The following is a 27,622-nucleotide window of genomic DNA, read 5'->3' on the forward strand; positions in this document are numbered from 1 at the left end:
AGAATACATGTTTGGAAATGATTTGAAGGCAAATTTGTTTTTTTCACATTCTTGGAATGTGAACTCAGTTAAAAGAATGGCTGGGTACATTACCCTGTCATTTCCCCTTGACAGTCCTTTTGGTTGTCTGCCTTTTTGTTGATGTTATTGCGTCAACATTTCATTTTACCTTTTGGTTGTGAGGTGTGACTGCTATTTGGTCCATGGTTAAAAGATAATTTATGGAGGGGAAATTTATAATAAAGAACTTTTAAAGATTATCTTGTTTCTTTTTAGTCACTGAATTTCATGCTTTTTTTCCCCCATTTGTTTGTTTATGGTCCATTTCTTATGAACTTATGACTAACACATTATCTTTTTTTTTTTTTTTTTTGAGACAGAGTCTTGCTCTGTCACCCAGGCTGGAGTGCAGTGGTGCAATCTCAGCTCACTGCAAGATCCGTCTCCCAGGTTCACGCCGTTCTCCTGCCTCAGCCTCCCGAGTAGCTGGGACTACAGGCACCCACCACCACGCCCAGCTAAGTTTTTGTATTTTTAGTAGAGACGGGGTTTCACCGTGTTAGCCAGGATGGTTTCGATCTCCTGACCTCGTGATCCACCCGCCTCGGCCTCCCAAAGTGCTGGGATTACAGATGTGAGCCACCGTGCCCGGCCATGACTAACACATTTTCAAAGCACAGAACACATTTTTAAAACTTTTTAGTTACTTTCCAGGAGAATGTTCTTTGGAGAACATCTCCCTTTTCCTAGCCATGTGATTTTTTTTTTTTTTTTTTTTTTTAAGACAGGGTCGTCTTACGTTGTCCATGCTGGAGTGCAGTGGTTATTCAGAGGTCTAATCATAGCTTGCTGCAGTCCCAGACTCCTTGGCTCAAGCAATCCTGTTGCATCAGCCTCCTGAGTAACTAGGACTACAGGGGCACAACACTGCACCCGGCCATGTGAATATTTCTTGATCAAGTATTTATGAAAAATTATAACAGCAAATATTTATCAATTACAGGCTGCCTCCTCAGCTCTTATCCTGGAGAATATTTTATGCTTTGTACAGGAATGAAAAGGAATCTTATCACCTGCTATGTGCTGTTAGAACCTGTGGGAATCCGGGAAGTGTAATGCTCCAGACTGTGGTGGGGTGAATAGGAGCTTCTTCAGAATGAGCTACAAGGTGGCATGCTTGGGGGATGACACAGATAATTGGAGTATGAGAAATTTTGGGGGGGACTGTCAGGCAATTTGGGGGCTTGGGTGTCTCTGTGAGGAAAAGATTGAGACCAAATCTTGGATGCTCCCTGGGATTTTAATAAAGTAAACATTGGAGAGCTCATGGTTATACAAGGCAAGGAGCTGTCAATTCGGCAGTATTAGGTGAATCTACCAACATTGGAGTTTGCTTGGTTAGGAGAGAAAGTGGAAGGTGAGAAGCCAGTTAAGGAATGATTGCAGTCATTTTAAGTGAGAAGCAATAAGGATCTGAAATTACATGGGAAGGGAGGAATAGCTAAGAACCACTGCAGAAGTAAGATCACTGCAGGGTGGGGTAGAGAGGGAGGAGAGGAGACTGAGGTTTTAGTCCTGGGAAAGGAAGTCTGAGGAGAGAGGCAGCTTGGTCAGATAGAAAGGTGAATTTGCCTTATTGGCTGACAAAGTTTTTATTTGATGTAGCTTAGATAGATTTTTATTTTATTCTTTTTCATTTAGGTTTTAAATGTTTCTCAGAGCTTTATCTGTCATTAACCAGAACATTCTGAATGTACTTTGCAAACACTTAAGGAGCTCTTATTTTGAATGGCCTTGATGGAAATGCTGGTTTTCTTATTTAAAATAAGACCATTTTTCTTATTTTTACCTAACTACTTTCATACTATTAGCCAGATAAGAACTACACTTGGCCATGCCAATTTTTTTATACTTGCTTGTTTTTCTTAACAAGAAAGTGAATTTGATGTGGAGTTGAAGTAGGCTTTTATAAGGATTATGTTCTCATGCAGTCAATATGATATCAGAGAGAGCTAGTATTCCTTTAGAAAGGTAATGGTTGAAAGTACAACATAACTAACAGCTTGAAAAAAGCTGCAAGTTAAATGTAGAGACCCTTTTAGCTTAGAAAATAGAACATTGAGGCCGGGCGCTCACGCCTGTCATCTCAGCACTTTGGGGCCCGAGGTGGATGGATCACCGGAGGTCGGGAGTTCGAGACCAGCCTGGCAAACATGGTAAAACCCCATCTTTACTAAAAATACAAAAATTAGCCAGGCGTGATGGCGGGTACCTGTAATCTCAGCTACTTGGGAGGCTGAGGCAGGAGAATCGAACCCTGGAGGTGGAGGTTGCAGTGAGCTGAGATCACGCCACTGCACTCCAGCCTGGGGGACAAGAGCGAGACTCTATGTCAAAAAAAGAAAACAGAAAAATCAAGAATTTAAGTAATATGTAATATTGTATGGATATGATGAGGGCCATGTTTTCTTGGTGTTCATTTGTGTCAGGAAATGGAATGATAGGAAAGTAAGCCCTTTGTCACACACTTTTGGGGCAGGTTTAGCAGGTCATCAGATGATGGGGGATTTGGGAGAGAAGGGAGAAGTAGTGCAGGTATGGGCTTCCCTTGCCATGCTGATACCATGGGAGTTAAGGCTGGTGACACCTGGAGGCTGATAAAGAACAAATTTACTCCCTTGTCTTAAGTCCTGTGTCGCAGGTCCCCAAAACACATGATACAATATTTAGGAAGTGGAGTGAAGTGGCTAGTGGCTATGACTGTGACCATGAGAGAAGCCATAGAATCATACAATGAACACCTTCAAAAAGTAACAAGTAGTCTTATAAGTTTAATCAGTGAGAATACCTGTCATATATTTTCCTGTTTATTGAGGTGGGCCTATTTTTATAACACCCCTTTCTTACTTACACCCAACTTCTATTGATGCAGGGGGAGATAGGAATGCAGTAACATCTCATATTTCCTAAAAATCTTGAGATTGCTTTGGGGCGCACTTTCTTGTTTCTTTTTTTGTAGCTGATTTACATGTAATATTTATCACATACGTTTACTGCAGAGAAATTAATACGACATTTAATCATTTTGTACAAGCAGTACTATAAAGTGGTTAAAACATTTTGAAAAGTGACCTGTGGGAAAGAAAAACTACATTTTGTTAAAGTGGTTTTTTTGACGGGCATGTCTTGTCTTGAAACGGTAATCCACATGCCATTAGAGTCTTGTGGAAAATAGTGAACAAAAGGATGTAATGGCTTTTACTGTTGAAGACCACACAGTACCAAACACACAAACCCTCACAGTGCTGCTTACCTGAAAGAAACCCCGTGTCATTTTGGGGGAGTGATCTGTTATATTTGTAATTTGTATAATATTATCTCTTGATGTTACAGATGTTTTTTGTATTTATTGATGCTTTTTCTCCAGAGTTGAAAGATACAGATGGCAGCGATAGGGTTAAGGATAGAGCACAGAACTAATGACACATACTTGACTAACATCATCAAGCAGAAGTACAGCTTTGTGTGAGGGTGTTTTCTAGAACTTCTGAACTCTTTAGATTACTCTGTTAGATAAAGCCAGTGTATCACGAGTTTCTCATTTGTAGTTGCCAAAAGAAAGAAAGAGAAAAGAAACCAATTAAAATTGGGCTTATTGGCTGTGGGTATGGTTTTAGGTTAGGACTGATGCAGGCACTCAGCTTTGTAACCAGGACTGGGTTTGTACCATGTCTTCAGTGTGCCTTCCATGGTGTCAATTTCAACTCATAGGGTGCTTTAGGCTCTCTTTCCTATGGTAGCCAGATGAAAGAAGTGCTTCTAGATCTTATATCTTCATGGCACACCCTCCAGATAATTTTTTCAGAAGCCTAGAACTTGCTCTTATTAGGTCAAATTGGATCATGTTCCATCCCAACTTGTGGCCAGTGGAATCAGACATGCTGATTGCCTAGAGTCAGTTATGGCTGGCCCCTTATGTGGGGGATGGGGTCAGCTGCATATGATAGCTGCATGGTTGAGAACAGGACAGAATGACTTTCCCAAAGGAAAAGTTTTGCTTCTGTTTCTGGACAAAGAAGACGGAGGCTGAAGATGACCAACGAATGAGCACTAGTGATGACAACATTTCGTAAAAGACCATTGCAGGGTTCACCCACCTCAGTGGGTAGATGTCAGTGTGTAATCTTTTCATATGATTATGATCTTTCTATGATCTGTTTCTTGATTACTCTTATCTCAAATATTCCTTTTATAAAAACACCTTAAAACATTTTTTATAGGTGGTTGAATCACTTATGCATCAAAATGGAATGTAAGGATTTCTGTTAAAGGGAGGTTTTTAGTCGTCATGAGTGACTTTTGAATATCTTTCTGTGAGATTTCTGCATTCCACATGTTACAGAGTAGCCATTGGCATATTCTATCTGCAGGTATATTTTCTTTTCATTGGTGCCCCAGCAATGGAAAAACTTTGTGACTTTTCGTATCTTGAAAAATGAGGAAATAATTGACTAGAGCTGAGAGCCCTTTGGCCTCTCTTGGCAGAGACTCTGAGGCAGAGGCTCTCAGCAGACTGTCATTAGCTTCCCATGTTTCCTTACAGCTGTGTTTACAGTGCCTTCTGCAGGCACCTGAGTTGTAAGCCTCGGTGGGCACCCTGAACACTGGCGTGCCTGCACTATAGCTTTATCTACAAAAGGACCTGGCAAGTGTTCCCTGTTGCCCACCTACACTAGTGCTAGTGATTTCTGGGAAGTCGCTGGGTTAGTTTATTATTACTGGTGCTCTGCCACTTGGTTTTTAGTTGTTACTCTGGACCTGAAAGTTCTAATAGGTAGTAACTATTACTCAGCTGTTGCTTCACAATATCCTTATCTGCAGTCCATGTTGTTTCCTGAAAAATATTACTTTTGCATTGCTATTCTGCTTTAGCACGTGCTTACAAAGGCATTTCTTGGTGATACTCATCTTCTCTTTTTCACTTTCACTTTTTACCATGGCCCAGTAGGGGGCATTTAAAACCCTAGTATTTACTCATTTGTCCTGGCCAATGTAAGTTGTGAAGAATAAACACTGCCTTTGTTTTTTTTTTGTTTCGTCTTTGTTTTTTTTTTTTTTTTTTTTGCAGATGTAGTTAGATAAACAATTATAGCAAGCTTAGTTTACCAAGCACATTTGTGATAGCATAGCAATTTTCGTTTTTTATTTTTTGAGACGGTCTGATTGACCCAGAATTGGGAACTATTAGGACAGTGGAAAGTAGATACTGAGGGAAAAAAAACCTGTCCAGCTTTTCCCCAATTTAGGATATTTTTTTTCTGAGTTTTGCCTAAAATATTGATGAGGTTATAGGACATATGAAGTACTTTTGTTTCTTTTTTTGACATAGGGTCTTGCTCTGTTGCCCAGGCTGGAGTGCAGTAGCACAATCATGGCTCACTGCAACCTCTGCCTCTTGGGCCCAGGTGATCATCCCACCTCAGTCTCCCCAGTAACTGGGACTATCGGCGTATGCCACGATGCCTGGCTAATTATATTTTTTTTGTAGAGACAGAGTTTCGCCATGTTGCCCAGGCTGGTCTTGAACTCCTGGACTTCAGTGATCTGCCCACTTTTGCCTTCCAAAGTGTTGGGAGTACAGGTGTGAGCCACCATGCCCTATCTGGAGTACTTCTTCTGAAAAGTCACTGGCAGATAGAATTTTTGAATTCTCTATGTAACTGTCTCCATTGTATTAGCATGCATAATTGAGCATATAAAGAAACTACATATGTCTTGACTGTGAGGAAATCTGGTAATGTTTCCTCATATGTTGATTATTAAGAAAAAATAGACAGTATTAAAACATTTCTTTATTAGTATATAGACAGTAAAGCATGAAATAGATACAAACATTACTTACAAAAATGTTTTGAAAGAACATTTGAAAAATAGATGAGTGTCTTCTAGCCAGTTAATAGCAGAGAAAGAATTTAGTTTTGGTAGCTCATAAGCCAGTAACCATATGCCAAGTCTCCAGATGTAAAATCCGTCTGTTTTCCAGAAAAATGTGATGTGTGAATTTTCATTTTATGTGTTATTTTGCACTCATTAATGTAAATTTTAGATTTAAAAAAATCAAGTTTATTTGCTTTCTAAGAAAATGGTCTCCTTTCCCATTCGCCAATAGATTAATATATGTTCTACGGTGTGGGTGTGTCTTTTTCCCAGTCATCTTATTTTTCCCATACTATTGAACAGGGGAAGTTGCTGATAAAGTATGCCAATATTTAGTTTCTCTCAGTAAAGCCTACTTAAAAATATTCTAACACCAGAACCCCAGGCTCATTAAATGACGTAAGTCTTTGTAGAAAACATATTTAGCATGTATCTAATATCCTCAAAGTGCTATCAGAAAAAAAAAATTTTCTTGCTAAGTATACAAGTAATATTCCTTTTCCTTTGCAGTGCCATGAAATACATCAAAGGGGTTTCTTAAGTGATTGTCTGGGTGTCTGCTTTTCCTGCTTCTTCAAATCAGGAAAAAAACCTGACTTTTTATTGCAAACAGCTCTCTAGCCCTTCATCAAACTGTGCCTGCTTTCAAGTTAGTCTTTAAGGACAGTGTTGAAAACAATTACATACTAGATTCTGGTATTTAGAGAAAGAAGATGCCTGAGTGAGTTGTCTTTGATTATGTTGTGTTTTATTTACTATTTAAATTTCTACATTAACTGACCAGACTAGTGGTTATAAACTTTAACTTATTTTAATATAATAGAATTGAATAATTGTATGTATTAATTTTTTATTAATAGAGAATAGAAAGGTCAGTATTAGAGAAATTACTGATGGGTATGTTTTCTTTGATGTTACAAAAAAGCGTGGAAACTTATATTTGAATTTTATTGAAGTAAATTGGATGGCAGTGCTAGAGATGATATTTATGATGAGGGCACATATCTTATTGATTTCTGTTATGTAATTGAAGATGACAACATGCACATGTGGTCTTTCTTTGGAAGAGGGTAGGAACTCACAAAGTATCTGTGCTTTCAAGTGTTGTATTTCCTCTTTTGATTCTGGAAATGTCTAGGTCATTCTGAGCTTTTAATGGAATGTGCAATTTCTTACATAAGATTTCCCTAAATGGCTGGCATAGAAAGAAATAAATAATAGGGTCCAAGCATACATTTGCAGCAGATAGTAGCAGAGTGAATTCTTTCATATACCGCAAGATTTCTTTTGACTGGCAGCTGTAATGAGCTTCGGTCTGACTCTTTGTGTAGGGGATTCTGGCAATATGGTAAGGTACAAAACAGATAAAAAACACGAACACAATGCTGAATATGTTGCGGCTAGATTTCTTTTTGACCGAAGTGGAATTCCGACTTGACTTAAGGTGGGACTTAAAGATTTTCTTTGTGATAGCAGTATAGAAAACGATTAACAAAAGAAACACAATCCAGAAGATGGCCACGAAGATGTAGTTTGATGCTTTGTGCCACTTCCGTCCCAGTTCACTTTTCAGTTCTATACATTTTATTTGTGTAACCTCCCTAACACTCTGGTTGGTGAGAATAATATTTGGAACAGCAAGGAGCAGCATGAGCATCCATACTATCACTGACAGGAGTTTGCTGTAACTCACTGACTGGATGAAAGAAGTCCAAAGAGGCTTTACAATTTTATAATATCTATCAAAGCTGATGAGCCCAAAGAACACAATGCTGACGTACATGTTGACGTAGAAGAGCACGGCAGAGACCCTGCACACAAACACGTTCAGCTGCCAGGGACCAAGGCCTGAGTCACCAAGGATCTTGAAAGGAAAAGTCAGGCTCATCACAAAGTCAGCAATAACAATGTTCTTGAGATAGACAATGAAACTCTTAGAGCTGGGCACGTAAAAGAATATCCATCCTGACACTCCATTGAGGAGGATTCCCGCAATGAAGACCACACAGTACAGCACAGGAATGATCTGCTGAGTGATCAGGAGGTTCTGAGAGCAGGATTCATCTGGAGGCTGTGTGGAGGTTGAATTGATCATCTTGTAACTTCTGAAGGCAGAGGCCTGAAAAGAGGTGTGAACTGGTCACTCATAGGGCACTTATGGCCTCCAAGACATTTGCTGAGTAATAAGGCAAAGGGCAATGAATATAGTCAAACCTACCAAATTTTTGAAGCCACCTTTTTACTCTGTGTAAGTTAGACACTCATCCCTCCCTCTCTCTGTTCTTCCTTTTCTTTATTTTGGTCTTCCTTTTCTCCTTTCCCTCCCTCTTTCCCCCTTTACCCACCAACCCCCACTCCTTTCTTCCTTCTCCCCTCTCCCCCTCCCTTTTCCCTTCTCTTCCTTCTTCCTCTTTTTTGAGCAATGAAAAGGGAAGAATGGAGCAGACAGGTGGCAGTAAAGAGAAACTGGAGCAGCAGGGCAGTCTCTGAGAACTTCTAGGTAATACGGAGACCAGCATGCCCCTAAAATAATAATGGTTCCCTATAAAACTCCAAAGTTCTAGGAAATACTCATTTAGGTATAATCTTAAAAGGTAATAACTGTAAAAGCAGAATTAATGTTTTATTTCATTCAGAATCCCATGTGTAATGTATTTTTTTAAAACCTATGTTGGAAATGTGATTGTTTTTTCCTAAAAGAGAAATTTTTATGGATTCATAAAAATCATTATAAATGTTTACATATTAAGAGCTATTCAGACGGACCTTACTTTTAGAAAAGTGTATTCTACATATATGTTGGACATGAGACAGTGTCTAACAAACATATACATTCAAATGTTAACCGGTATTTTTGGTATGGGATTATGGGTACCTTTTCAATATTGAGCTTTTTTTTTCCCATTGAAAAACTGATTTGCATTATTTTAATAAATTAGAATACAAATACAAACAAATGATAAAAAGTACATTAAGCATTCTGAGAAATGCTTCCCAAAGTACATTCTACATCTGTACTATTCAGTATGGTAGCCACTAGCCATGTGCAGGTATTGAGCACTTGAAATATGGCCAGTCCAGATTGAGATGTTCTGTTGAGTATAAAATGCACACTAGACTTTGCAGACTTGGAATGAAAAAATGTAAAATATCTCAGTATTTTTAATACTGATCACATGTTGAAGTAATATTCTACAAATGCTCTATTAAATAAAATATATTATTACTCTTAAATTTAACTTAATTTTACTTTTTAAGACTCTGGCTACTAGGAAATTTTAAATTACATATGTGGTTCACATTATGGTTTTATTGCACAGTGCTGTGCTAGATGTTATCCAGAACTTCTATTGTTTAGGAATCCTGTATATTCTTCACTGATGTCGGAAGTGTTGATTTAGGGCAGAGGGAAGACTAGAATTAAATTCAAAAGGTTATTTGATATATCGGAACAGATGTTTACTGCCCATCTTATATGTGAACAGTACCAATTATCCTGCTTAAAACCCTTTAGTAGTCTGTCCTTGCCCTCAGGAGAATGCCCTAAGTCTGTAATGTTGAAGTCCTTTCTTGTTCTGCCTCCTGCTTCCTCCACCCCCAGCACTGAGTTCCTGCTGTCCTGGGCCCATCTGCCTCCTTTTAGGTTCTGTGATTTCTCTCAGCCTGGACCTTTGCACAGACTTTCATTTGTGTGGAAAACTGTTTCCATACCTTCTTGGCTGGCTAACTTCTCTTTATCCTCGAGGCCTCAGCTTAGCTGTCACTTTCCTTAGGAAACCTCAACTTTCCGAGCCTGGTTTGGGGTGGGTTGAGTGTGTGCTTATCATCCTGTGTCTTTCTCCTATCAACACTCCTCTCTCCAGCTGTTTGTCTCTTCCACTACTACAAGCTCCTTCAGAGGAGAAAGATCATGTCATTTTTTTACTCTTGAATTCTTTGCATAATTTAGGGCATTAGATAGTTAAAATATTTGTGCAATAAATGAATATGCACTCTGGGAATACAAGGCATGAATCCTTGCTCTTAAGCTTTATTCAGGGATCAAGGGAAAGAAAGATTGTGGGAACAGTGGGTACCTTGATGTCAGAGAATGCGTCTTTTTCATCTGTATTTGTGGTGCCAGCACAGTGCATATCACAGTGAATGACAAGTTAGGTTGATAAATTTAAGCATGACAAAGGGATATTTTGAAATATGGAATATGAAATACAGTCACATTCCACATAAAAAATAGTACATCCATGTAAATTTGTGTGCTGCTTCCTACACAAGAATATCTTGTTTCTGCGTATTTTCCTTTCCCGTATGCTTTCCTTTTGCTTTATGGCAAAACTAGAAATATTGATATACTTGATTTTGCCAGTCTATGGACTTCCTATAGAAGGAATGAGTACCCCAAATCACTTCCTCCACAAAACCTTTCACTAGCACTATTCTTACTCTTCCCTGTAGCCTTGTGTGCTTGGCTCTGGGCATGATGGGTTTGTACTCATTTGCTTCTTTGTAGGTCTTCTACCGCCTTTCTCCTTATGAGCCTGTTTCATATTTTAAAAGATAAGGGAGGGGGAGCACATTTTCCATTTTTAGCTGTCTACTGTGACTAAGAGTCTGTGGCTGGTAACTAATTTGTCTGGTAACTGTCTCTTGACAGTTAGATGCATTTTGGTTTAAATGCCAGTCTTGCAGAGCTTGAGAGAATGCATGCTACTGTATTCCCAGGTCTAATTTGTTTTCCCAGTCCTAAGCCACACAACCCCCCAGCGCCTGGCCATTGTGGTGTCACACTCATGGTAGGTACTGAGTACTTGTGGGATTCACTTGAGTTTAAAATATAAAAAACTGTAGATGTTATTTTGGAAAACAGAAATAATAACTGTGTAATATATAGTTATATGGTGAAATATTGAATAATTTCCCAGAAATAATTTAATGAGAGCCAAATTCCTTTCCTTTTAGAAATATTGTAGAAGCCACTATTTATAGAAATAGTGAATCCCAGAAATGATTTAATGAGAGACATAATTCCTTTTCTTATAGAAACCCTTATAAAATTATTTTCTCAGAGTCTTGTGTCTTTTGTATTTTTGAGCTGCAGTATTTCTGCATGTGACCTAATGCTGCAGGTCCAGAACTCTGCTCTCAGATTCCTCAGGTTGCTGGGAATCTGCATGTGTATGCCCTGGTGATATGCACCATTCACCTTCACTGCTCCCACCACTTTGAGTTGGATGGAAGGGACTGACTGACCAAGGTAAACTTCTAGAGCAGCTTTGCCTCCTGAAATGGAGTGAATGCACACAGCTTACCTGCGCCCTTTCCCCAAACACTGCTATTTTGGCAGTTTTGATGCAATTGCAGATGAGCCTCCAGTTTAGGATGGGAGGTTTTAGACATGCTGGTTGGTTGCCTCTGCTACCGTGTGCCACTGTCTGGTTTGATACAGCAGAGGCTCATGCCAGGACAGATTTCTTCATCTTAAAGGAACACTCTAAAGGAACAAGCTAAAGAGAAATTCCAAGATACTCTTGGTAGTAATTTTTGAACTCTTAAATATTGATTTTTTTTAAAAGCAGTGGGGTTAATGGTGAGAACATACTGTCTTACGGGTTCAAGTGTCTTAGAGCATGGCAGCCTTTTCTGTAGGGCAGATCAGAGCAGTAATAGACTGAGAGATGTGTGGAAAAGAAGCTCTCTTAAGGCAAGTAAGACCAAATTATATATTGAGACCAAAAGGCAGGAATATGTGTTGGATGAAAATCAGGACAAAATCATTAAAAAAGACATGCATCATTTGGACCTCGTGATATCTACTCAGTCTCCTCTCCTTATCTTTAGTACAGATTGAGATGATTTAATGTCCTCATACAGGGACCTACAGAAACTTCAAATCTTTCACAAATGAAGGAAATCGTTTTATTCTCATGCTGATTTTATACAAAAATGTAAAAATAAATAAGAACCAAAAGAATCAGAAAAGAAGCTTTTAGTGTGCTCAGCAACCCTCCCTTCCCTGCCCACTTCTCAGTTGATTCACTGTTTCTTACCAGCTCATGTCAGTCCATTAAAGAGGAGAGATAGGCAACAGAAAAAAAAGATGAACAGGACTTCTGGATGATGATTAACTGGATTACTGGATAAGCAGGCATTCTGGTGAGCCAGTTTGTGTAGGTGTCTGTTTGTGGAGCCCTGCTCATTGATTTACTTCTGGTATTATCACTGAATTTCTGCTGTGAAAGTTGTCATTATGTTAACCTTGAGGCTTTAGGAATATAAACAATGCTTCCTAAATTCTAGAGATCACATTTAAGAAAGATTCATATATATAGCTAAACTTTTTAAAAAGGAATACTGTGGCCGGGCACGGTGGCTCACGCCTGTAATCCCAGCACTTTGGGAGGCTGAGGTGGGTGGATCATGAGATCAGGAGATTGAGACCAGCCTGGCCAACATGATGAAACCCTGCCTCTACTAAAAATAAAAAAATTAGCCAGGTGTGGTGGCATGCACCTGTAATCCTAGTTACTTGGGAGGCTGAGGCAGGAGAATTGCTTGAACCTGGGAGGTGGAGGTTGCAGTGAGCCGAGATCCCACCATTGCACTCCAGCCTGGGTGACAGAGACTGAGTCTCAAAAAAAAAAAAAAAAAAAAAAAGGGGGGGGGGTAGACTGTAATAGTGTAAGTCTTGAAATTTTCTTCAGTGAAAGTTTGCCTTGTTTCACAAATCCAAATATATGAGAATGAAGTGGTCTGAAATGTTTTAGCCTACATTGTCTACTGTCACTTTGGAGACTTTGGTAACATAATTAAAGAACATGGCAGAATGAGATTTATGAGGCCCAAAGACAGTTATTAAAGTGTAGTGGGAGCATTGTGTAGAAAGAATGTCAATGCCAAAGATTCAGTCTGATTTAGATAGTGAGTGCACTTGTCCCTTAGTGCAGTGTAATATCTTAGGATTGTGCTGCATGAAGTGTTTTCAAGTTGTCATGTATTACATATAACCTCAGGGTTTTCTCTTTGGACAGAATTTAATTGATACAAGGCTATGCAAAGCATTGCTCACTCCAGAAATACATTCATCTTAATAAAAGCAGGCTTAGTCAGCTCTGAGTTCATTACTCATCTGTATAATTATATACCATGACCTATTTTCCTCTTGTATTAGACCACCTTCCACCTTCCTAATTGTGAGCTGTAATTCCTTCTCTGAAGAAAAGAATTTTTTCTTCATAGCACTTCGATGAAATTAACAAAGCTCTTGATAATACTTGAGGGATTTAAAAAATTACCTTTTAAGATTTTTTTTGCATAATATGAGGTCTCTTTTCAGTGAAGGTGTTTTGCCCAGTGAGCGTTTGTCGTCTTGAAGTGGCCCAAGTGTTTTTTCATTAAAGATCCTGTATTACACGAAACAAAAAACCAAAGATTTAAGTGAGCACCCGACTTTTTATTGGGAAAATATGTCTGTACTTACTTCTTAAATTCAGCTTGTGTAATTGTGAAATATTTCAACATGTGCATTTGTTGTTTCACTGTACTTGCTATTTGTTGTCATTATTGATTATTGATTTGGTTGCAGCCTCTCGTGGGAAACTTAAACTCTTTGAGAGCTTGGGCATGAAGTGGTTTTGGTTATTGGTTTATATTACCCTCCCCCCCCCCCCCGGATATGGATGATCAAATAAATTTATCAAATGACTGAATATAACAATTCATCTTAGCCATGAAATCATAAGTCTAATTGCAGGTGGATTTTTTAAATTGTTTTGTTTTTTAAAAACCTTTGTCTTATTGACCTTTTGGGCCAGATAATTATTTATTTTTGGGAGCTGTCCTATGCATTGTAAGATGTTTAGCAGCAGTTCTGACTTCTGCCTACTAGATGCCAGTAACCCACTACCCAAGTTGCGGTAATCAAAAATGTTTCTAGACTTTGCCAAATGTCCTCTGAGGGACAAAATTGCCCTCATTTGATTACCACCAGTGTAATGAGACTAATGTGTGGACTTTGCAGAGATAACACCTGAAAGCCATGTGGTCTGATAGGAAGAGGATAGGTTTAGCAAAATGGTGGTTGGATTTGGTTCTGCCTTAGTCTAGGTTTTCATATTTCTGAATTCTTTAAACCAGTGAGTGCTCCCTAAACTTTAATGTGCATACACATTACCTGGGATCTTGCTAAAATGAGGACTGAGATTCCATTATGTCTGGAGTTTGGCACGTGATATGGTTTGGCTCTGTGTCCCCACCAAAATCTCATCTTGTAGCTCCCGTAATACCCACATGTTGTGGAAGGGAGCCGGTGGGAGATGATTGAATTATGGGGGTGGGTCTTTCTGTGCTGTTCTTGTGATAGTGAATGGGTCTCATGAGATCTGATGGTTTTAAAAATGGGAGTTGCCCTGCACAAGCTCTCTTCTCTTGTCTGCTGCCATGTGAGACATGCCTGTCACCTTCTGCCATGATTGTGAGGCCTCCCACCATGTGGAACTGTAAGTCCAGTAAACCTCTTTCTTTTGTAAACTGTCCTGTTTCTGGTACATTTTTATCAGCAGTGTGAAAACGGACTAATACAGTGAATTGGTGCCAGTAGAGTGGCACATTGCTGAAAAGATATCTGAAAATGTGGAAGCAACTTTGGAACTGGGCAACAGGCAGAGATTGGAACAGTTTGGAGGGCTCAGAAGAAGACAGGAAAATGTAGGAAAGTTTGGAACTTCCTAGAGACTTGTTGAATGCCTTTGCCCAAAATGCTGATAGTGATATGGACGATAAAGTCCAGGGTGAGGTGGTCTCAGATGGAAATGAGGAACTTGTTGGGAAATGGAGCAAAAGTGATTCTTGTTATGTTTTAGCAAAGAGACTGGAGGCATTTTGCCCCTACCCTAGAGATTCGTGGAACTTTGAACTTGAGGGAGATGATTTAGGCTATCTAGCTGAAGAAATTTCTAAGCAGCAAAGCATTAAATAGGTGACTTGGGTGCTGTTAAAAGCATTCAGTTTTATAAGGGAAGCAGAGCTTAAAAGTTCAGAAAATTTGCAGCCTGACAATGCAATAGAAAAGAAAATCCCATCTTCTGAGGAGAAGTTCAAGCCGGCTGCAGAAGTTTGCATAAGCAACAAAGAGCTGAATGTTAATCACCAAGAAAATGGGGAAAATGTATCCAGGGCATGTCAAAGGTCTTTACTGCAAGCCCATCCCATCACAGGCCTGGAGGCCTAGAAGGAAAAAGTGGTTTCGTGGGCCCAGCCCAGGGTCTCTGTGCTGTGTGCAGCCTGGGGAATTGGTGCCCTGCATCCCAGCCACTCTAGTGTGGCTGAAAGGGGCCCTTGTAGAGCTCAGGTCATGGCTTCAGAGGGTGCAAGCCTCAAGCCTTGGCAGCTTCCACCTGGTGTGGAGCCTGCGAGTGCACAGAAGTCAAGAATTGGGGTTTGGGAACCTCCGCCTAGATTTCAGAATATGTGTGGAAATGCCTGGATGTCCAGGCAGAAGTTTGCTGCAGGGGCAGGGCTCTCATGGAGAACTTCTGCTAGGGCAGTGTGGAAGGGAAATGTGGGATTGGAGCCCCCACACAGAGTGCCTACTGGGGCACCATCTAATGGAGCTGTGAGAGGAGGGCCAACATCCTCCACACTCCAGAATAGTAGATCCCCTGACAGCTTGCACCGTTGGTCTGGAAAAGTTGCAGATACTCAATGCCAGGAGGGAGGCTGTACCCTGCAAAGCCACAGGGGTGGAGCTGCCCAAGACCATGGGAACCCACCTCTTGCATTGCGTGACCTGGGTGTGAGACATGGAGTCAAAGGAGATCATTTGGGAAGTTTATGATTTGACTGTCTTGCTGGATTTTGGACTTGGATGGGGCCTGTAGCCCCTTTGTTTCAGCCAGTTCCTCCCATTTGGAATGACTGCATTTACCCAATGCCTGTACTGCATTGTATCTAGGAAGTAACTAACTTGCTTTAGATTTTACAGGCTCATAGGCGGAAGGGACTTGCCTTGTCTGGGATGAGACTCTGGACTGTGGACTTCTGAGTTAATGCTGAAATGAATTGAGACTTTGGGGGACTGTTGGAAGACATGATTGGTTTTGAAATGTGAAGATATGAGATTTGGGAGGGGTCAGAGGTGGAATGATATGGTTTGGCTCTGTGTCCCCACCCAAATCTCATCTTGTGGCTCCCTTAATTTCCATGTGTTGTGGGAGGGACCTGGTGGTAGATGATTGAATTATGGGAGTAGATCTTTCTGTGCTGTTCTTGTGATAGTGGATGGGTCTCATGAGATCTGATGGTTTTAGAAATGGGAGTTGCCCTGCACAAGCTCTCTTCTCTTGTCTGCCACCATGTGAGATGTGCCTTTCACCTTCCACCATGATTGTGAAGCCTCCTCAGCCATGTGAAACTATAAGTCCAGTAAACCTCTTTCTTTTGTAAATTGCCCATTCTCAAATATGTCTTTATCAGCAGTGTGAAAATGGACTAATAAAGCACGATATGCTGCTGGTCCATGTACCACTCTTTGAGTTAGCATCATTTTTTTCCCCCAGATCCTGTGCCCAGGAGACATTTAATAAAGGTGATGATGGTAAAATATTTTTGTTGTAGTCGGGACTTTAGACAAGAAAAATTATATTCCAAGTAGGCCTGAAATCTAGGATCTTTGCCCAAGTTTATTCATTACATTTCATCATAATCTTCCCATCTTTATGGTCTCTTGGAAATGTAAATTGGTATTTTATACCTATTTGAGAGGTGGCGATTGTGATCATCTTATATTTACTTAGAATGTTCCTAAAAAGTCATGAGATTCTCTTTGGAAAGAAAGAGGTTAAGTTCTGCATGGAGTAATAATCTCAGTGGCCTAGGGCAGTATGGAACATGTGCTGGTTGTAAATGATATATTCTAACTTCACAACATTGAGGCTTTTATAAAAAGTCCAAAAAAAAAAAAAAAAAACAGATGTCAGTGAGATTGCAGAAAAAAGAGAACACTTATGTACTCTTGGTGGGATTGTAAATTAGTTCAGTCCCTATTGAAAGCAGTGTAGAGATTTCTCAAAGAACTAAACATAAAATTACCATTTCACCCAGCAATCCCATTACTAGGTATATACTCAAAGAAAAACAAATTGTTTTACCAAAAAGACACCTTCATTCACATGTTTATTGTAGTACTATTCACAATAGCAAAGGCATAGAATCAGCCTAGGTGCCTATCAATGATGGATTGGATGAAGAAAATATGGTACATATACACTGTGGAATACTATGCAGCCATACAAAAGAAATCATGTCCTTTGCAGCAACATGGTTGTAGCTAGAGGCCATTATCCTAAGTGAATTAACACAGAAACAGAAAACCAAATACCACATATTTTCACTTATAAGTGGGAACTAAACATTGGATACACATGGACACAAAGATGGGAACAGTAGACACTGGAGACTCCAAAGACGGGGAGGTAGGAAGAGGGGAAATGGTGGAAAAACTTACTCTTGGGTTTTATGTTCACTATTTGGGTGATGGGTTCACTAGAAGCCCAAAAGCTCAGTGTCACACAATATACCCAAGTAACAAACTTGCACATGTAACTGTTGAACCTAAAAGAAAAAAAGAAAAGAACATTGCCTACTCCTGGGGAGGGAAGTAGGAGCAAGTCCAGCCTCCTTACACCCAACCAAATACCTCGTGTTTTAACTTACAAGTGGGAGCTTATAAGTGGTAGGGTGGTTGGACTTTGCTGTATCTGTGATATTTTATTTCTTAAATTCTGAATCAAATATGCCTAATATTACTGCCTATTAACACTGGTGACTGGTACATTGGTGTTATCAACATTAGTGTCTGCACTTCTGTTTTTGTATATTTAAATTGTTTCATAATTAGGAATAGAAATATCTATGGAGAATGGATTGCCTTCAAATAATGCTTTTATCAGTACCCACTTATGACGTGCATTTTTCTTCCTCTTCTTTTTTCAGTTCTTATAAAGGTACAACTTTTATATATTTTTTTCCTTCCTTTCAGTCCAGACATCAAAAGCTTTAACACACAGTGCTCTGGATCTTTTTCTATGAGATAAATACTTGTTTTCTAGCTGATTCTGTATCAATAGAAAATAGTATAGATGTATGTAATCATTTATACATTTTTAAACTTACTGAAGCCATTTTCTTGCTGCTTTAATCTCTCATGCCTTAATGTTTAACACTTTTTTTTTTTGGTGTCAATGTGATCGCCTATGTGGTTTTCATAGTATTCATGTGTCGTGTATTTATAGTTGTGTTATTACATTTTATGTTACTAAAATAATTTACAAATAACTGTCTCATCCGTGTTCTGCATTCCTGTGGCACTCTTGTCCGTGCCCTGTCTAGGCTCAGTCAAGGAGAATCTCACTTTCTCCTTCACCCAGAAGAAGGAACTCTCCCACCCCCTATCTTTTTTCATCACCCAGAGCATTTGATGTTTGACACTCACCACACTTCCCAGAAGCTGTCAGGGACCTAATTTCTAAGTCTGTTGTCTTTTTCTCAGTTATTCTATTTCCTGACCTCTTTGCAGTTTTTGATATCATTGATTTCCCCTTGTTGAAATCTGCTGTTTATAAAGTACATTGTAACCTTTGGCTCCTGTGTACCCCTGATATTTCTTCCTTTGCCAAGGCCTTTTGTTCATTTGCTCACTAAAGCCATCAGAACATGCTGCCATGCCCTATGGAAACACATCAGGGAACTCTCAGGAAGATTCCAGTCTAGGGGGAGGCTGAACAGAGGGACACTTCAAGGTATGACATGGGGTCATCATTGAAGGAGGAAGCACAGGAACACAGTGAGCACGTATCTAGTTTCAGAAATGGTGGCATCAGGGCAGCTTTCCTGGAGCATGTGATAGTGAAGATTGACAAATGAGTTGGCTTTAGCTAGGCAAAGAAGAGGGAAGGAGTTTTGGGGTGAGAGAGCTATAGGAACAGGCATCAAGACTGACACGAGAGGCTTTCACAGTGGGGGAAAATGGATGGCCTAAGCTCTTGGGTAACATGATGGAATCTTGCCAATGAGTAAACGTTTACCTTACAAATGAGGACAGTGATGCTTAAAATGGTTAAGTGATTCATCAAAGGGCACCTAACACATAGCCAGACAGTATTCAAACTAATGTCTGATTGATTCCAAGCCAGGGCTCCCCTGCTCCTGAAAGAATGTGGGGGCAGCATGTTTTATATGAATGTGATCCTTTACACAGGCCCTTCAACATTTTGCTGGAGTCGCATCTTGAGAAGTCAGCCAGTGTTTTTTTTTTTCAGGAAAGGAATGTGCATGTGTGTATGTTTGAGAGTATATATATTATTTTTGTTTTTGATCTGAGTTTTAAGGTTTTGCATGAGGTGGATGCCTTCAGTTTCTTCAGTTATCTTCCAGATACTGCGGCATAGAGAACCTCCTTTTGATTTGCCAGTTTCTAAAAGTATTTAAAATGAGTTTCTGATTTTTTGACTCAGTTTTCTATCTCCTGCGTTGATATCCAAAGAGAGATACAGAGTCGGACTATCATGAATGGTGATTACAACAGGTAACATTAACCTATAAATGGTGGAAACTCTTCTGCAGGGAGAAACCCAGATCTGCTGCATGTGGTTCGGATGCCACACGCAGATCCCCTGGGGCCCCTGGCACAAGGAGAGCTCTGCTTGCTGCTGTTTGTCACCTTCAGCCAGTTTTCTCTGGCAGGAGATGTGAGCTCAAGATCAGGTCACTTGATCCTAACTCCTGCTGCTGTGACCCATCGACTTTACCTTCAGTTAGAATCCAGGTCAGTGACCAACATGTGTTAATGTAACTTAAAATTGGCTGAATGGTGTGGCCACATACTTTCATTGAGGAGCTGTGCTAAGTTTTCACATTAGAAATATCTAAATATTCTTCTTAGGCTGAATTGCAGATACCCAAGAACTTCCTCCTCCACCAAAGCATAAATTCGGCCCTCTCTTGATTCCCTCTTGATCTTCGTATTCACAGTCTTTACAACCCATAAAGATAAAAGAAATCTGAATTTCTGCTACAAACAGATCCAACTCTTGATTATGTGTGAGAATGGGAAGGGGGGACGGATTAGGTTGGATTATAAACTGATAATATCCAAACATAGTCTTTACTTTGTATTCTAATCGCTTCCTTCAAAACACTTTTGGCATAGCTTGTGGCAGAGTGCAAGTCTAGCATATTTGGCATGTCTAAGAACTCCAGCCTGTCTTCACTTTGTGATTATGCAAATGGATCATGGGAGCTGTCAGTGGAGGGTGAGGTGTGGCATAGGCACCTCATGACCTCCAATGGATACATAGTCATGCAGTCTTCCCGAATGGCAAACTGGGGGCCAGGAAAATGGCCACCCACTATTAGCCTTTACTCTAGGGACTGCATCTTGGTAGTCAGGATGGACCTGTAATTTTTTGCCTATAATGATTGGAATAGTCCAGGGTTTCTCAGCCTTGGTACTGTTAACTGTTTTTTTCGGTTTCAGTTCTTTGTGGGTAGGCTGTCTTGTGTATTGTTGGGTGTTTAGCCGCATCCCTGGCCTGTATCCACTAGGTGGCAGTAGAACGCCATGGTTTGTGCAACCAGCCATGTCCCCACACATTTCTAAATTTTCTTGAGAACCACTGGAATGACCCCTTAATGGTAGGTATGTTTCAGATGATTTTGATACAGGAAGAGAATTTAGCTTTCTTGTTGGGGTCAGACCTTAACTGTAATTGAATAACTCATCAGCAGTAAGTAATCCGTATGCTAAGGTCTAGGAATGTGAAGTGTGCTTTATTTACTGCTCTGTTGGAATAGTGGACAGAGGACAGACAGTGCAGCATAATGATTACATGCATGCTTGTGGGATACAGTGGGCCTTGGCTACATGTATGGCGCTAGAATATTGCGATAATTACTAACTGCCTTTGTGTATCAGTTTTTACATGTCTAAAATGAGGGGAGAAGTAGTAGCTACCTCAGCTACATCTAGGGTTCCTGTTCCCATAAGAATAAAATACCTGGTGTGAGGCAGGCTGTGACTCAGTGGGAACATTGCGCATACAGGGAGTGACTCAGCTGATAACAGAATAAACTGTCAGGCTGCTGACAGTTTCCCCTCTTCTTTAAGTTTATTTAAGTTGACGCTCTTCTACACTGAAATTCAGGGCTGCAGGAGGCACAGTAGACCTTTTGCAGAGTGCTCTGAGCTTCCTCCAGTATGTGGCCCAGCAGTGCTTGAACAAGGGACAAATTGGGAGAGGTTTTGCTTCTGATGATCCCTCTATTCTAGTGACAGGAAGTGGCACTCAACAACAGAGCATATGTATGAAGTCCAGAGTGTTTCAGTTCTAATTTACCAGTCCCTACACAATGCTAATCTTTCATGAGAGTGGCACAAAGCTCTGCATCACTCCTGGCTTCAGGGTTTTGGGAACCAATTCTTTTTTCTCCTGGAACTAGGTTGAGCTGCCTGAATTACTGAATTTTTTCCAGCCTGTTCTTCTGCAGCATTGTTTTGGAATATGTGGTCCTATTCCCTGGGGCCAGGCAAGGAAATGAATCCATGACCTCTTTTCGCCTCACTGAGATGGTGTTTGCATTTCTCAGGCAAGCAGTACTCAGATCTGCAGATCATGGGGCTGTTAGACCATTAGTGGTTATCCTCTGCTGTGAAGATGAAGACAAATTTCCATGTGTGAGAAAACAACAGCTTTAACTGCTTAGCTGAATATCAACCACTTGTATGTTTGTTCAAGATTCAGGCTTACATAGCCAAAGGAAAAGAATATAAATATCCAGAATTTTAAGTGGGAGTAGAAATACTGTACAGAAGTGATTCCCATATACTCTCTAACCCAAAATGTTGCATGTTTCCTCCCTGTTTTGTGTATTAATCCCTGTTAGAGGGTTCTTTGATTTTAATAAAACATACTGTGGTAATAACTTATAAATTCAGCAATTCTTTTTTTTTTTTTTTTTTTGAGACGGAGTCTTGCTCTGTTGCTCAGGCTGGAGGGCAGTTTTGTGATCTCCGCTCAGTGCAACCTCACCTCCCGGGTTCAAGCGATTCTCCTGCGTCAGCCTCCTGAGTAGCTGGGACTACAGGCTCGTGCCACCATGCCCAGCTAATTTTTTTTTTTTTTTTTTTTTTGAGACGGAGTCTCACTTTGTCGCCCAGGCTGGAGTGCAGAGGCACGATCTTGGCTCACTGCAAGATCCGCCTCCCGGGTTCATGCCATTCTCCTGCCTCAGCCTCCCTAGTAGCTGGGACTACAGGTGCCCACCACCACGCCTGGCTTATTTTTGTATTTTTAGTAGAGATGGGGTTTCATCGTGGTCTCAATCTCCTGACCTCGTGATCTGCCTGCCTCGGCCTCCCAAAGTGCTGGGATTACAGGCATGAGCCACTGCGCCAGGCGAATTGAGCAATTCTTAAACGAATTTGTGTTTTATTAACTAGAGCATGCAACAATGGAGCAACTGTATTAGTTGCAAACTTAGTAGGACTTAAGGGTGAAAGATGTACTTTTATGCAGCTTGAAGATGTTGTTCAAGTTGTATTTGAAATCAAAGACCTTTACTTTTTATGAGTCCTAGGCTCACATGTTGGGATCTGTTTTTTTGTTTTTTGTTTTTGTTTTGGATATGGAGTCTCGCTCTGTTGCCCAGGCTGGACTGCAGTGGTGTGATCTCAGCTCACTGCAAGCTTCACCTCCTGGGTTCACGCCATTCTCCCGCCTCTGCCTCCCAAGTAGCTGGGACTACAGGTGCCCGCCACCACGCCTAGCTAATTTTTGTTTTTGCATTTTTAGTAGAGACGGGATTTCACCGTGTTAGCCAGGATTGTCTTGATCTCCTGACCTTGTGATCCGCAAGTCTCGGCCTCCTAAAGTGCTGGGATTACAGGCGTGAGCCACCGCACCCGGCCGGGATCTATCTGTTCTTGAATATGCGTGTCTGTTTTAGAACATTCCACTTGTGATATTTCACCTTTCCCATGAATTTCAATAGAAGTCAGTCAAGTACAGTGTAAGAAAATAGTCTTATGTCTTGCCCTGCCCCAGGGGAGCTGTTAGATGCCATTTCATTATTGCCTCAGATATAATACCTGTATGTAAAAAAATTCTGATAAACACTCCTTTCTCTTTATACTATACACTACACTTTGATGCTCATTGACATCCTTGGACTGTGAAATGTGCCAGGACTAGTTTTGTTTTACTCCATGCTTTTTTTTTTTTTTTTTTAAATGCACTTCCACTTCCTTCTAATGTTTCTTTGAACTCTATGTGTTGCTTTTCTCTTTTCTGTTTTCAACGTCTCTTTCTAAGGGCTACTTCCCTTCAAACTTTAAACCTGCTCAAAGTCCTTAATAAAGAAAAGTAATAAAATCTGTATGTCTGTAAGTCATGACACCCCAATAGCTGTAAACTTGCTGAAGCCATTTTTAAATAACAAAAGTGAAACCCCCCTGCCAATGCAGAAGTAGTGACTTCCCACTGTCAGTGAGCTCATCTTGTTTGGAACTCTCACTAGCCACTGAAAGGAAACAGGGCTCCTTAAGAGAAATTACTGATTTCCGATCAGATACAGGAAAAGTATAAGCTGAGTTGTGACATCTTTTGATCAGAAAGCAAGGAGGTGCTCAGACCGATTAGGAAATGCTAAAAAAGGACACAGAAGCCGACTTGAGGGCACTCCTAGATCTGGGACAGTTTGGGCATTAATGAGAATGATAGCAACGGATGAAAATACATTGAAAACCGAAACAAATTTAGGAGTTTATGGTGATATTAAAAGTACAGATTACAAAAAGGTAGGATGCGAATGAGAAAGCTCTTGTTTACAGAAGAATGCTGGCTAGTAAAGGTAGAAGAAGGGTAGAATTTAGGACATCACCATTTTGCAACCTCAGTGTGATAACTGATTCAGGCAATAAGCTTCAATTGTGGCCAAAAGCCACTGGGTGAATGGGTGTGGGAGAATAGTATCTTTCAGTCTGAAAACATACTCCCCCATCATTTAGAGTAATGAAAAGTATACCTCTGAAGCAGAGAGATCTGGTGGTCACTGAATGATCCAACTTTACCAAAAGTGAGATAATCTGACATCGTATGCCTCCTGATATGATGTAATTAGATGTACACAACATACTTTTGTAATAAACTGTATCAAAAATCTTCAATGAGCAATCAGACAAATTTAGAATATGAAACATTTGATAAAGCAACCAGCCTGGACTCTTTTAAAAAATCAATGCCACGAGAAACAAACATGATGGGCTGGAAGGGGACAGTCGTAGATTAAAACAGGCCAAAGAGAAATAACACCATTAATGAGTGGTGATTGTTGACTGGAGGGAATAGCCATACAAATTGTTTTGAGACAGTTGTATAACTCTGAATACAGATTCTAGATTAGGTGATATTACTGAGTAATAATCTTCCCAGAAATATTGATGGTATGGTTAAGCGAGAGAGTATTTAGAGATGCATATTGAAGTATTTAGAAGGGAAGGGTCATGATTACCTGCAACTTATTTTGAAAGTACTTCAGTACAAGAAAACAAAGTGTTATGTTTGTATGTGTGTGTAAACTTGTGTATTCATGGACTTTTTTTGCTGATATATGCATGCCTATATGCACATGTATACACACACACGTGTGTGTGTTGGTTTTGAGGGAAGGGTCCTGTGCTCCATGCCTGACAGGTAACAAATGCCTAATAACAGTCTCCTGGGTGTCTCTGCTATTTTTCTTACGTTTCCTTCTTACTTTCCTGTGGGGTCTCCTCTGCCCATCCTTAAAATTGATGTTTCTTGTTCTATTCTTGGCCATTTTCTTTTCTCTTTCTATATACTCCTCTATGCCAAAGTAGTCTTTATTTAAAACATTGTTTGTAGCTCTTTGAGCAATCACAGTGTTGCTTTCCACAATGGTTGAACTCATTTACACTCCCACCAATGTGTAGAAGTGTTCTCTTTTCTCTGCAAGCTTGCCAGCATCTGTTATTTTTTGACTTTTTAACGATAGCCATTCTGATTGGTGTGAAAACAGAACTACCATTTGACCCAGCCATCCCATTACTGGGTATAAACCCAGAGGAATAGAAGTCATCCTACCATTAAGACACATGCACATGAATGTTCATTTCAGCACTATTTCACAATAGCAAAGACATGGAATCAACTTAAATGTCCATCAGTGACAGATTGGATAAAGAAAATGTGGCACATATACGCCATGGAATACTATGCAGCCATAAAAAAAGAATGAGATCATGTCTTGTGGGAATATGGATGGAGCTGGAAACCATTATCCTTAGTAAACTAACAAAGGAACAGAAAACCAAATACCACATGTTCTCACTTATAAGTGGGAGCTAAATCATGAGAACTCATGGACACAAAGGGAACAGTAGACACTGAGGCTTACTTGAGGGTGGAGGGTGGGAGGAGGGAGAGGAGCAGAAAGATAACTATTGGGTACTAGACTTAGTACCTGACAAAAAAAATCTGCAACAAATCCCTGTGGCATGAGTTTACCTATATAACCTTCACATGTACCCTTGAAACTAAATTTTTTTTAATATTGTTTAAAACCATCATCTATAAAACAAAATTTTCTTTTCACCTTTCAAATATTCTTCTAACACCTATTACCAGACAGTGTATGTGCTATTGGTGATAAAGCTATAAAAAACACCAACATTGTCCCTGCCCTCTTGGAGCTCAGAGCCTGCTGTTCTGGCATCTGAGCAGCCCCATTTCTTTCCCCTCCTCCCCTGAACATCTCTAGTTTCTGCAGATCTGGGTCATTTGCAGCTCTGGATGTTGACGAGCCCGGCTGCCTCACCTCCACAGGGTAGCACTCTCATGCCCTCTGAGTTTAGTCATGCCTCACCTTGAGCTACGCTGTCTTGTCATCTCTTATTCTCATCACATTCTGTAGCAATAGCTACCATTCATTTTGAGTTTTGTGTTTTACCAAACACAGACAGTATTAATTGCTTTTAAATATAGTCTTTCTTTTCAATGGAATGTTTGATACTTTGAAAAGACTACATGTAGTATAAGTTAAAGCACAACAAAAAGAACATAGCACTGGGCCGGGCGTGATGGCTCCCGCCTGTAATCCCAACACTTTGGGAGGCCGAGGCTGGCGGGTCACCTGAGGTGGGGAGTTTGAGACCAGCCTGACCAACATGGAGAAACCCTGTCTCTACTAAAAATACAAAATTAGCTGGGCGTGGTGGCAGGTGTCTGTAATCCCAGCTACTCGGGAGGCTGAGGCAGGAGAATCACTTGAACCCGAGAGGTGGAGGTTGTGGTGAGCCGAGATCGTGCCATTGCACTCCAACCTGGGCAACAAGAGCGAAACTCCGTCTCAAAAAAACAAAAACAAAAACACAGCACCGACTTGAGAGCGAGAGTCCCACAGGCATTCTTGGATCGTTCCTGTTCCTCCTCTGCCATCCGCCTTTCTCTGCCTTGTGGTAACTCTGTCCTGAATTGTGTGTTTTTTATTTCCTCCCTTTTAAAACTAATGATTTTAGTCCATATGTACATACATTCCTTTGTAAAAATTGTTCACGCTATATGTAATCTTTTAGGACTTTAAAAACATAATGCTGAGTAGAGAAATTTAAAAAGTCTATCACTTTGGAAAGGGAATTGGAAATACTTGGTGAAGATGAACATTCACTCACTCTGTAGCTGAGCATTTTAACTTTTAGGTGTATGCCCTAGAAAACTCCTGCAGATGCATGCCAGGAAGCGTGTGCAAGAACACTCATAGAAGCACTGTTTGTAATAGCAAAAATATGGAAATAACCCAGATGATTATTGACAGGAGAATGGGTAAAAAACCCATTATTTGCCTAGTGAAATTTTATGCAGCAGTGAAACTGAATTAACTACAGTTAGTAACTTTTAAAGCTTCAAGTGGTCCTGACAAGATAGAAGTAATCCTGTTTTATATTGGAGGATAACAAAGCCTAGAGAGCTTGAATAAATTGTCTGTCTAGGTATTGCAAATAGTATGTTGTAGAGCTGAGATTTGAATCGAGGTCATTGCCAGTTTACAGCCTTAATCAATAGAGAATATTGCATCCTATTGAAAGTATTTGTTTTTACTAGCTTGTCTGTTTTACTGTGTTGGGAGAGAGCTTTGTATTTTCAGTTAACCCAGCAAATGGTTCATAGTAGGTGCTGTATAAACTTTCTGATGAATGACCAAAAATATCCTTATTTTACACAGGAAGAAAGATGAAGGGAGCTTAATGGGTTAAGTTCCCAGATATGGTAATCAGAGCCCCTACAACTAGGACCCAACCCTTCGAAGCCTCAGTTACTGTAATATCCAACCTGTATGTTCTTAACTTGGTTGCATGCCTCTCTTCTAGTAAATGGCTGGGAGAAGCCTGGCATAAGCGATGCCCATATAATGTGGACTATCATTAACCCTGCTCTCAAGTTCCTTAGTCAGGGGTCACCCTCACTCTCCTGGTGGGTAGCAGAAGCCTATCCTCAGCTGTGTGACTCTTTTACCTATAATAAGAATCTGTCCAGCCTGAAGCAGCAAACGTTCCAGCGAACTTTATTCTATCTCTTCTATTTCTAACCACGTCATGGACGTGGTTAACTTGTAGAAAAAG

The 27,622-nt window shown here is 40.3% G+C and overlaps 2 protein-coding genes across 19 annotated transcripts in view; one reads left to right on the forward strand and one right to left on the reverse strand.

Moving 5' to 3' along the window:
- The window catches only part of MED12L (mediator complex subunit 12L), a 346,021-nt gene that overhangs the window by 120,635 nt on the left and 197,764 nt on the right, over positions 1-27,622 (forward strand). The window lies entirely within an intron of this gene.
- P2RY14 (purinergic receptor P2Y14) overlaps positions 788-27,622 on the reverse strand; it is a 72,946-nt gene continuing 46,111 nt past the window's right edge. For 2 of the 5 annotated variants that reach the window (XM_001145005.6, XM_003310053.5), the window contains exons 2-3: positions 13,227-13,334; positions 788-8,056 (exon numbers count right to left, since the gene is read on the reverse strand). In XM_001145005.6, the coding sequence (XP_001145005.1) occupies positions 7,016-8,032 (1,017 nt within the window). In that variant the 5' untranslated portion in view covers positions 8,033-8,056; positions 13,227-13,334 and the 3' untranslated portion in view covers positions 788-7,015. Of the gene's footprint in view, positions 8,057-13,226; positions 13,335-17,434; positions 26,239-27,622 lie in introns of those variants that run through there. The other 3 variants (XM_009446691.5, XM_009446690.4, XM_054681171.2) reach the window with 2 other exon arrangements.

The sequence above is a fragment of the Pan troglodytes genome, chromosome 2 (genome assembly GCF_028858775.2).
Source record: "Pan troglodytes isolate AG18354 chromosome 2, NHGRI_mPanTro3-v2.0_pri, whole genome shotgun sequence".
NCBI lineage: Eukaryota > Metazoa > Chordata > Mammalia > Primates > Hominidae > Pan > Pan troglodytes.